At 39.9% G+C, this 12,830-nt stretch overlaps 1 protein-coding gene across 1 annotated transcript in view; it reads right to left on the bottom strand.

Moving 5' to 3' along the window:
• Positions 1-1,719: 1,719 nt before the first annotated feature.
• LOC126470048 (26S proteasome non-ATPase regulatory subunit 5-like) overlaps positions 1,720-12,830 on the bottom strand; it is a 200,572-nt gene continuing 189,461 nt past the window's right edge. Inside the window, exon 8 of the mRNA XM_050097549.1 lies at positions 1,720-2,570. Coding sequence (XP_049953506.1) covers positions 2,359-2,570 — 212 coding nt within the window. The 3' untranslated portion in view covers positions 1,720-2,358. The remainder of the gene's footprint in view (positions 2,571-12,830) is intronic.

The raw sequence follows: 12,830 nt of genomic DNA, 5'->3' as shown, positions 1-12,830 counted from the left end.
CCAAAACACCAAAACCTGAGTCTAGTGCAGGTTCATATATGATATCTTTATGATCTGGAATTAGGGCCAAGACACCCTATCTTTGTTTCCTTCACAATCTCAACACCTTCTCTCCCATCTGCTTCACATGGTCCTCCTCAACCCAGCGTGCCACGTTCCTAGATGTTGACCACTTCCTCCGAGATGGCTCCATTCACACCTCTGTCCACATTAAACCCACTAACCATCAACAGTATCTGTATTTTGACAGCTGTCATCCCTTTCACACCAAATAATGGGGGCAGTATACCTGCAGTGACAAAAAGTCCCTTGCTCAGTATGCTGAGGGTCTCAACAAGGCCTTCACAGACAGGCACTACCTCCAGACCTAGTCCCATCACACCCTCCATCCTCCTGCCACCCCAAGAACCAGCCACAAAGGAGTGTTCCCTTCATCACCGAGAACCACACTGAACTGGAAGAACTGAGTCACATCCTTCACCAGGGTTTTGATTACCTATCATTTTACTCTGAAGTCAGAGACATCCTATCTGAGATACTTCCCACCCCTCCTAAAGTGGTGTTCTGTCGCCCACCCAACCCCTTCACAACACCCTAGTCCATCTCTATGCCACTCCCAATCCAAACAGGATCATATCCCTGCAGAAGACCCAGGTGCAAAACCTGTTCAATCCACCCACCCAGCACTTCCTATTCAAGTCCTATCACAGGTTCATTTTACCCCATCAGGGGCTGGGCCATCTGTGAAAGCAGTCATGTCATTTAGCAGTTCTGCTGCAATCATTGCACAGCTTTTTATACTGATATAACTACCAACCAGCTGTCCACCAGGATAAATGGCCACTGCCAAACTGTGGCCAGGAGCAAAGTAGAACACACTGTGGCACAGAATGCAGCTGAACAAAACACACTTTATTTCAATGGCTGCTTCACTACCTGAGCCATCTGTATCCTTCCCTCCACGACCAGCTTTTCTGAACTACACAGATGGGAGTTACCCTTACAAAACATTCTCCACTCCCGTAATTATCCTGGCCTTGACCTACAGTAACATACTATCCCCACCCCCTCTACCCGCCTCTGTCCTATCGTCTGCTCCCCATACTCATTTCCCACCCTGTTTATTTGCAGCCCTCTGCCAATGCATCCACCCATCTTTCCCCACATGATGTTGCATTCTGGGTGTGTGTGTGTGTGTGTGTGTGTGTGTGTGTGTGTGTGTGTGTGTGTTACTGACAAAGGCTGTGGCCGAAAGCTTCATCTGAGTGTCTTTTAATTATGCCTGTTTGCAGCCTGACGTGTCTTCTTTACGGTAAGTAGGAATTTGTCTTTTCCTACATTTTTGATATTCCTATATGGAGTTCCCATTGTTTGTATTTTGTTGCTATATTTGTTTGCAATGCTTTTATAGAGTTTACTGGTTACCACAGAGCTATCAGTTTAATTTTGTGGCTATCTTTAATATCATGGTATTCCTTCCTTTCTGACGAGCATTTCCATGCAATATATACCATTTTAGAGTGCTTGGGGATGTTTATGTTGTGCGACTGACTGTAACATGATCTACAGGAGGTTTCCTGTACGTTTAAAAATTGTACGCCATTGTATTTCCTTATCTTTAAGTTAAGAAAAGTAAATGAATTATTCACTAAAATATAATGTGTCTGGTTGCAGTTTTCTTCTTCACTGGTATTTCATCATGGATCAAACAAGTTAAGGTTAATTCAAAATAAAAACATTTATTGGTAGATATATGTAACAGTTAACAGTTTCATGAAACAAGAATCTAGTATTAAGAAAACAACTCCTCTTTCTTCTTAGCTGAAACGTTCAAAACAGTAAATATCATTGAAATTAGATTTCCACAGCCATTACAAATGTCTCAGATTTCATGACTAAAAATAAAGCCAACACACAAATCATTTAAAAAGAAAACATATCCAATATCTTTTAAGACTGAGTACTACATGAAGAACAAACAGCAATAACTTAATATTTTTTTGGCGGAAATATACCTCTAACATAAAGTCCTGAGTAGTCTAGATTTTGTTATTTTGACAGAGTTTTGAGTTTTAAAAGCTATCCTTATATATCTGTATGTAATGTCACTCATTAAGGACTTTTTCATAAATAAAAAACACTGCTTTTGGAGCAAAATTTCTAAAAACATGTCAATATGTTAATGGGTGAATTAAATAAACAAATTTTATAAAATGCTGCTATACTGAACATTACTTTGGTTGTGATTCACAAGGTCCACAAATTACTGAAACATACAGAAACAACAACATAACATTGTGATATTTTAATACCAACAGCTACTCAGTCTTCAGTTCTCCTGGGTACCATGTACTGCAGTTAATTTGCCTTCTCTTCAACAGCAACTTCTGTACTAGCTTCAATATAGAATGGTCCACGATTTACGTACTCTCTCATTTGAGACAATATGTTTGGGCTGAATACAGACTCAGCTATATGTGAATGAAGTAGAGACCGTATAATTTCATACTTTATTTCTCTACTTTCCTTACTACTGGCCCTCTTTCTGTCTAACAGGAACTCAATCAGCCCTGAAAGTATATTTTGTTTGGTTAGATACATGCACAATAATATCTCTCTCTCTCTCTCTCTCTCTCTCACACACACACACACACACACACACACACACACACACACACACACACAGACACACACACTCTTTTCACACTTAAAATAAACCAAAATTAGTGATATATCAACACCAAGATGGCAAGAAGGATAAAGGCAATCAAAATGAACTTTTTAGCTATGATTATATAACATGACAATACACAAATATTTAGGTTTACAGAACATGCTCTCTGGAAGAGAATTACAGAAACCAGTCATATTAATGTGGCCTCTGCCTATGTTTGATGTGCAATAACCACTTGCAGACAGCAAGTGGCGGCACTAGTAGTAGCTGGTATATGGAGGGTGTCAGAGGCGTGGGAAACGAGTTTAGTCATTGTTGTAATGCGCCGAAAGGGCATGATAATTGGCTTTTGGGCCAAGGGTGGAAGCATTTCCAAAAGGCAAAATTTGTGAACAGTGTGTGTGTGTGTGTGTGTGTGTGTGTGTGTGTGTGTGTGTGTGTGTGCTCAACTGCGCAGTCATCAGCATCCATACAAAGTCCAAATTTTTACACAGTCAAATTTTTTTACCCAATCCAATCTAGTCAGACATGAATGATGATGATGATGATGATATGGTGAGGACATCACAAACACCCAGTCCCCGGGCATAGAAAATCCCCAAACCGGCCTGGAATCGAACCCAGAACCCCGTGATCCAGAGGCAGCAATGCTTGCCACTATATCACAGACTGTCCAGATGAACCAAGGGGCTACCAAAAGTGTCTCCTTAATGACCATGCAGTGAATGTTGCTGCATATGAGCCTCTGCAACAGGTACCTGGTTCACGCATCAATGTTGAATGCAGTTCATGAGTGGTGACGGCCAGAATTTGATTGCCCATACAGTAAATGGACATCCACTGAGTGGCGACAGGTGGCCTTTTCAGATGAATTGTGTTTTATGCTCCATCAGACTCCTGTCTGTTAGTGTGTATGGCATAAACATCTGAAAGTAAACACCCTGCAACTATAGTCAGAATGTTATGGTTTGGGAAATGTGTTTGTGTCATTCTCTGGGTGATCTCATCATTGCGGAAGGCACAATGGATAACCACATGTATGCATCTATCCTTGGAGACCCTGTCCACTCCCATGTGCAGATTGTTTTTCCTCACCATGATGGCATCTGCCAGCAGGACAATGCAATATGTCACATAACTCACAGTTTATGAGCATGGTTTCATGATGTGATTACTGTACTCCCCTGGCCATTAAACTCTCTGGATTTAAACCCAATCAAGAATCTGTAGCACCATCTGAGTTGGGCTGTTCACGCCATGGATCCTCAACTGAGAAACCTAGAACAGCTGTCCAAACACTGTAGTTGGCATGGCACCGCATCACTGTTAGTAAGTTCCAGAACCTCACTGACACTCTCCCTGTACATCTTGCATAGTCTGCACTGCAAAGGGGGGTTATTCAGGCTTTTGACAGATGGTCCCATTAATATGACCAGACAGTTTAAGTATGGTGTGAAGCCCATCACCTGCAATTAGAGTTTTCAGAGTTTTGAAGCATCTCTGCATGGAATCAAAGTAGGCCAGAGTATTTCACTGGTGAGCCTTTCATAACATAGTTTGTATGCAAGATGACAAGACAAAGCATTGGAGGAGGAATGTGACACCCAAGTTGCCCATCAACCATATCCCACAGTTGATGGGCAACATGTCCATCTAACATGCAAAAGGAAGATTAGGGTGTAACATCCCATCAATGATGAAATCATTATACTTGAATGACAAGCTTGGACTTACAAAGAAAATCACCTGTGCCCTTTCAAAGAAACCATCCTGGCATTCACCTGTAGTGATGTAGGGAAATTGTGGAAAACCTAAATCTGAATGGCTGAAGAGCTATTTAAACTGCTCTCATCATGTATATGAAGCAAATGTCTTATAACTGCATCACGTGGTTCAGTGGTCAAACAGGCAGAACAGGGAAAGAGTGGTAACAACGTTTTTTCAAAGAAGGTTTGTACATTGCTTGCCACATAAATTTGCATGTTCATGCTGAAGTATGGCACATGGAGTACCTCTTTCACTCGAACCTTCATAATGATGTAATAGTTGTTGTTCAGATGCTCTCAATATGTAAGAGTCACTTATACCAGCATAGTAATCCCCCCCCCCCCCCCCAAAGTAATGAGCATATTCAGAAATGACTAGGGATAAATGGCCAATTAAAAATATTGAACTATTCATATGTGTAGTTAACTGTTATATTCAGAACTTTCCTATAGTGTTAACAGATCTTATTTGTGTGTCTAAGCAGGTATTAAAAAATTTGCCGGCATGAAACTATAAGTTTTAAAATAACTTGGCAAATGACAGTGAATTAATCAGCCTAGCACTTTTGATTTGCATTGAATTCTTTTAGTAAAACATGAAACTGTTAATGTATTATTATTATTATTGGTTACCACACCAACATAATGAGACTGCACTTATCAAATTTATGACAAGGCTTTAAATAATCTTTCTCTCCTGTATTTACAGAAAAACCACAATCACCAATACCACAATCCCTGCAAGATAACAGCATCCAAAAACATGCATTTTCCTGTACATGGTGCATGGTATCATATCAATTTCATTATCAAAATCTGCCTTTCAAATTGAATTAAAGACAATCAAATTTACCATTTTCAGTAATGACTATAGCTCTGACTGATAACATTCTACAAAAAAGGAAAATGTGTAAAATCACACCACTTCTGTACGCTGGCCAACAGGAACCAGTTGCTCTGGTCACATTACATGATCCAGTACCCATTTTTACTGCATTTTACCCTCTTCTATCCATTGGTTCGTGTTGTCACAGTAACAACATACCCTGTATGACCTTGGGTATTGTCATATGACAAACCTACTTTGCAGAGATTGACCACTCTGCCCCTCAAACTTACATGCTGTATTATGCCTACTGATGTTAACAAGGATACTGGCATTTGCTTTCATGTTTCCACTTGGTGTGATTGCTTTTTGGAGATTAGGCCTGGCACATAATACTGACCTTTCTAGAATCAAAAGAGAGGACACTGCTAGGCCTACATGTCTACCACCTTTTCACGATGTTAATTATTTATTACTAGTACATTTTTCTGTACACACCCCAAGTTTTGGTTCACTCAGACTATTCTTGGTGTGTGCTGCAATTTTCATGGATTTTATTGTATATCATTTATTCATTCACACAGCATGTTCTACAAATTCTGTCATGAAGATGAGTCTGCAGGGGCTTAGAATGTGTCAAATTATATGTTAATTGTGAGTGGCAGCTACTTTATTCCACTTCAGAAATGTACACTAACAACCATTTACAACTAGTGCTATACTCTTGCAGATAACTGTGAGAATTACTTCCCGAGTTCTTTATTGCTATATATCAAGGCTTATCAACTGGCCGGTTTTGAGCGCGAGTACTCGCGTCTGCTCAGGCATGTGCTCACAAGCAGGTGCAAGGTCGCAGAGTAGGGAGGGAGGGGAAATGCGTGCGCACGTTTGAATAGGGCCGCAGCATGTCTATTGAATTCGCGCCGAATGTGTAACGCTTAAAGTACTACGATCAGCTCTAAGAGTCACTTCACTGGTTAAGAATCATGTCAAGTCACCGTTGTGTAATCCCAACCATGCTTTTGCAGTTCAACCCCCATTGGGAGGAATTGTATCTGTTTACAGAAAAAGATGGTGTTGCAAAATGTTTAGTATGTCACAAAACGCTTAATTCTTTTAAGAAATTTAATTTGCAGCGACATTATATGTCGTACCACGCGAAAGACTACGGAAGTGGAAAATGTGATGGACCAGATCATGCACAGGAAGTTATTAAACTTAAAAGGAAGCTATCCACAGAAGATCTGGACGACGAAGAAAAATCAACTGAGGCAGCTCTCAGAGTGAGTTACAAAATTGCTTTGCTTTTAGCGAAATCCCTGCGCTCCTTCACTGATGGCGATTTAATAAAAGAATGTTTGGTAGTTGCAGTGGAACATTTGTGTCCATCTCAAGTTGAACAGTTTCGGATTGTGCCATTATCTAACATGACCATTATGCGTCGCATACAGGACATGGCAGACGACGTCCAGAGCCAGCTTGCAAATATCTGTAATGATTTTATGGCGTATCCTCTAGCTCTGGACGAAAGTGTTGATATCACTGGAACAGCTCAGCTTGCCATATTTATTAGAGGTGTTAATAGAGATCTTCAGGTGAGGGACGAGCTCCTCGATGTAGTAGCCATGAAGAACACTACAACCGGAGGTGATATTTTAAGTAGTGTTGAAGAAAGTGTTGAAAATATAGGATTGTCGTGGAATTCTTTAGTTTCAGTGTCTACAGACGGTGCACCAGCGATGACAGGGAAAAAACCATATTTTGTTGTGCTGTTGAAGAAGAAAATGCAAAAACTGACCGTGCCGAATGAAATGAGGGGCGTTCACTGTGTGATCCACCAGGAAAACTTATGTGCAAAGAGTATCACTCTAAAAAATGTGATGAGTGGTGTTGTTCGTACAACCAATTATATAAGGAAACATGGGCTACAACACAGGCAATTTAAAAGCTTTCTTGAGGATGTAGAAAGCAAGTATGGTAGCCTGCCTTATTACAGCGAGGTCCGCTGGCTTAGTCGTGGCGAATTATTAAATCGATTTTTTTGCCTATTAGATGAGATAAATACGTTCATGGGGTAAATAACATGTGTGTTCCTGAATTGAAAGAGCCTTCATGGAAATGTGATCTCGCGTTCTTAGCAGATTTAACTAGCCATCTGAATGCTTTGAACATTTCACTACAAGGTAAAGATCTGCTAATTACTCATTTCATAGATCGAATATGAGCATTTAAAATGAAACTGACACTTTGGGCGAGTCAGCTGGAAACAGGAAATGTAGCTCATTTTCTTAAATTATCATCCATGCAAGATGTTCACAAAGACTGTGAATGTTATTCACATAGTTTAGTTGCCCTTAAGGAAGAATTTGATCAACGCTTTCAAGATCTGACAGCACTAGACAGTGATTTTGATCTGTTCTCCTCTCCACATTCAGCGAATATTGAAGAAATTCGTCCTGAGCTGTAACTAGAAATTATTGACTTGCAGTGTGACAGAGAATACAATTTTCAGAACAAGAAAAACATTTTGGAATTCTACAGACACTTCCCTCAGGATAGATTTCCTCGTTTGCACAAACTGGCGGCTACAATAATATGAATGTTTGGTTCCACGTATGTTTGTGAACAACTGTTCTCTGCAATGAAATGTAACAAGACGCGCCTGAGAAACGCACTGTCTGATCGAAATTTAAACTGCACGCTGCGCCTACAATGCACAAGAACAATTACACCGAACATAGACGCAATTGTAAAGGGCAAAAAGTACAAGATAACCGAGAATCCCATACTTCAGTGACACCTTTTATTGTGTAACAGTTCACAAATTAATACGAATGTAGAGGCATACACTAAGCTAATAAAATTATGTGGCACGTGTACATTCTCCTTTATTTGTTTCATTTGTCGCAGTAATAATTCGTGAGTGATATCCCTGCAGGTGGCTGCGGATTTACATTGACTGGCGGCAGCTGTTGTGTGCCCCACGTGACTCTCCCCACTCTCCGCTCTGGTCTGGTAGTGGGGGTAGCGTGCTCGCGCCTTGCTGCTCACAGCTTGCTCCACGAGCACGTAAGTTGTGAAGCCCTGCTATATATCTTAGCGGAAGGGCAATGGCTTTTTTCAAAGCAACTGTCTTTCCACTGATACTATTCAGCTGCTGTTTTTAGCTAATATTTCAGCCTAAGCATAAAAATTTTGAGCATTATCTACTGTCTATAAGTTACTGTTATAAGTTCAGCAGTGTATTCCCAATCTCATATTATACCACTTTCCTTCCCTTCCTTTTGACTTCCCATCATATTTTCTTACAATTTTATGCTGCAAGGAATATTTTTGATAATTTAAGGGTTAGCTGCTGCCATTGGGTCAATGTGAACTCCAGTTAACACCTCTACGGCATGACCACATCTGTGTGATAACTGTTTCCGTCTTCTACCTATTTCAGCCTTTAAGTAAACTTGCCTTTACCACTAATATGATCAGTTATTTGTTTTGTATGTTTTCACTGTATGCACATAAGGCTTACTCTTTCCTACAGCCAAGAACAACATGAGGATAGGACCACTACGAACTGATATTCCATTTATAAGGCAAATTAGAATAGATCGAGATGACACTGTCGAAACAAGTGAACATGATATACATTCTGAGTGGATTGGCTATTCAGCTAATGGAACTTTGAATGCATCTGCTAAATAATTGTTACTCGAATAAGGATTTTTGTTTATTTATTTACCAAATGCTTCAGCACAATATTTGTAAAACTATGTGTGTGTGTGGGGGGGAGGGGTAATGCAGTGCAATGTTGCAATGTTAGTGTTGTATGACGATGATGAGAGAAAAGAGAGGATGAAACCCAGTGCCAGCACACAGCCTACTCCTCTCAAATAGTACCAAAGAGGCCGCCAAGCTTAACATCCCCATCCAATGGACGGATCAGCATCAACAGTGTCCCCCTTCACTTCATGAGACACTGCAGAGAGGTTTTGTATTTAAACCAGGCCATTGGTGCGAAGTATGGTGATCAGGAACTTCACGCCACCACCTCTCCTCCCCTAGTTGGGGATTCAGACTGGCTTACCCCCGAGTCTAGTGCCACCACACAAGTGTGTGTTAGTGATCCTGGCCACAGAGGCAGGTAACTCGAAAATGGATGAGCAGACTAAATGACAAACAAAACCAATCAGTTAGAAAAGAAGACAAACTAGGAGCTTCAGGGCTAGATATAGCAGTAAATACTCTGGCAAAACTGTTTTCCCTTTATTCTGATGATAAATCAATGGATGGCAGTATTGTATACACTAATACATACATTATGAAACTACGTGGACAGTGTGACAGGTCCAGAGATGCACAAGATATGCTGAGAAGAATGCTGTTTAGGGTTTTGTGCTACATGCAGAACTTCTCATCTCCGAGTGGGGTATAGGGGAGCCTGATGTATTCTCAGTTACACTACTACATAGAAGATTCCTATTTTTTTCTTGATGATAAAAACTGCAAAAATGAGAAACAAAAAACTGAAAAGTTCATATGGATTTATCAAATCATCACAACATAGGTATTTGAAGATGTATACTCTTTGAATGAGTTCACATCACAATGATATACTCTCAATCTCAAGGATGATTACTTTGCAACCACACAGGCCAAGAAGGGGGAAAAACTGACATATGAGTCTTTGCTTTGGCAGATACCAGAAGAGAAGGGGAATGGAGGAGAGGCTGAAAGCTGGGAGGAAGAGCAGCACGCAAGTGGGACAGAAATGTGGTGTCAGTGAGCCTGCCCTGGTACAGGGGAGTTGCATGTAGCTTGCAAAGGGGGGTGGGTGGAGGAAGGGGGGGATGAGGATGAGGAGGAGGAGGAGGAGGAGGAGGAGGCGGAGGAGACAACAACAGATAGAACAATGCATTGGTAGATTAATGGAGTAAGTGGGAAGCACAAGGACAAGGGTTGGTGTGGGCGTGTGAGTGTGGGACATGGGCTAGTGAAAACTGAGGTCAAGAGGCATGCAGGATCAAAGGATGTGTTGTAAGGACAATTCCCATCCAAGTATCCAGAGAAACTGGTGATGTACGAGGGATCCAGATGGCAGCAATAATTGAAGTTGACCATTTTGTGGTATGTCATATGGTGTCTGGAACCACTGGGTGGTCAACTTCACTTCTGTCCACAGTTTTGAAGTGGCAATCATTCAAGTAAACACTATGTCATGCCCACATAAAAGACTGTGCATATGTTTCAGTACAGTTGGTAAATAACACGACATGACTGAAATAAGATTTGCTGGTTGGGTGTACACAATATACTGTCAAAAAAAATTAATTGTTAATATGGCGGCAATGAGAGAGAGATTCACATCCTTCAAACTCTCCACGGAAAGCTACATATAATAATTGAACACGAGTACACAGCAGGCACCAGACAGACAGACAGACAGATGAAAACAATGTGGGGCCTTTCTTTTATCTCAGCCTATATGGCACATACTGAAGTCAGTGTCAGCAATCCTTCATTTTAGACAAGAAATTTTATATATGTTTGGTTTCTTTCTACCAATAAAATCCAGTTTTGCTTACAGTATGCAAATCAAATGGTAACATTCCAAAAGAGAAAGACAGATTACAACTGCTCAGCTTCATTTAGATTACAATGTGTTACATTTCTTAGAAAATAAATGAGTAGTACGTAATCATCATTTTGTACAGTAATCCCCACGTGGAAATCTTGTATGCTTGGTGCTCTAAAGTTTGTAAGTATTTTTAAAAAAGACACATTACTATACACCACGAGCTTGCCAGACACGTATTCAGGCACTGAGTGTTTACTATGGCCAATAAGTGTGGCTGTTTAGCATTTGACAGTTATAACATGTACACACGACAACTTGTGTATCATAATGTAAGCTTACTGGACTGATCCATGTGCTCTACCATGCATGCACTGCTTCTCTGTGAGCATTGTGCAGTACTGTTCAGTAAGATACTTATATTTCAAGGGGACATTGTATGTAAACATGGGTAAATGGAAGGACGTGAGGGAGTGGCAAAAGGGGGTAATAATGTTTGGCCATGCCCATGGCAATACAGTACAGTATAACCCTGCTTTTTCATTTCCGGAATTAAAGTTTCCTGCCATTTATGGTATTTTTTTATCGCTCTCTTCAAATTTCATATGTTCACAATGTTAATTCGCACCCGTTTTTACGTTAACATATCAGTAATTTTCCCATGATTTATGTTTTATGAAACAATTTTCGACAAGGAAAGAAACTGGTGCGATTGACATAAAATGATGGAGGCACAGCATTTGCCTTCAAGTAGTGTTTACATACATTTTACGTTTAACTTTCTTGACACCAGGGTGCTCCACTCAGCAAATCTTAAGTCAGAAAAAAATGTAACTTGTATCCTGCCGCTGCCAACCACAACTCGGCGTGGTGGCTGATAGGAGTAACTGCTTCAATAGAAGACGGAAGAACTTCTGAGGAACATTCATTTGTTTCGAGTCGATACCAACTTTATCTGTCAGTACTGTGTGCTACAATAAGTACTACCCTTAATTTATTGTATCCGCATCGTTTCGGCATTAACTTTGCCCTGTGATGATGATCCCATTCGGAGGATATCCATTTTACAGTATTTGTAACTTGCTAATATATGGTAATTTCCTTTATGGTCTGTATACACATTGTACTCAACATATTTCTTAACAAAATGATCCACCACTTTGAAGAGGCCTTTCTGCAAAAACCAGTAAGAATAAATAATAATAATAATAATAATAATAATAATAATAATAATAATAGAAACAAGAGTTGGATTAGACCAGCTATAAAAATCTCTTGCAAACATAAAAGAATACTCCACATGTTATGTAAACAAAGTAGTGACTCCCCCCAACTAACAGAATACTATAAAAACCACACATGTATCCTAAGAAGAGTGATCAGACAAGCAAAAAGGATGCAGAATGATGAGTACATTGACAAATCCAGCAATAAAGTAAAAGCAATGTGGAATATCATAAAAAGGGAAAGACGGGAAATGAAAGCTTCACACACGAACATAGAAATCAAACTCAACAATGAATCTATATCTAATCCCGAAGTTGTGGTGAACTCTTTCAACAATTTATTTACTAGCATAGCTGAAAAACTGGTCTAAAATAATCCTAACACAAATTACCAACCAGCAAACCAAAAATATAACACATGTGCAGTCAATTTTCATTACCAAAGTCACTGAAAATGATGTTGCAAAAGCCCTCAGAGAGTTAAAAAATTCATATTCAGCTGCAATTGATGGTATCCCAGCAGCTGTAATCAAAAATTGTGAACACACAATTGCTGAACCATTAACTCACTTCTGTGACTGTTCTTTCAAGGCAGGTATCTTCCCTGAAGCTCTGAAACTTTCTAAAGTAATTCCTGTCTTCAAAAAAGGTGATAATAAAGATATGAATAACTACAGGCCTATCTCAATCTCATCCTGCTTTTCTAAAGTTTTTGAAAAAATAATGTACAAAAAAATGATGGACTTCACTGAAAAAAATATTTACTAAG

The sequence above is a fragment of the Schistocerca serialis genome, chromosome 3 (genome assembly GCF_023864345.2).
Source record: "Schistocerca serialis cubense isolate TAMUIC-IGC-003099 chromosome 3, iqSchSeri2.2, whole genome shotgun sequence".
NCBI lineage: Eukaryota > Metazoa > Arthropoda > Insecta > Orthoptera > Acrididae > Schistocerca > Schistocerca serialis.
The sequence above is the reverse complement of the archived record's forward strand: the minus strand, read 5'-3'. Positions and strand labels throughout refer to the sequence as shown.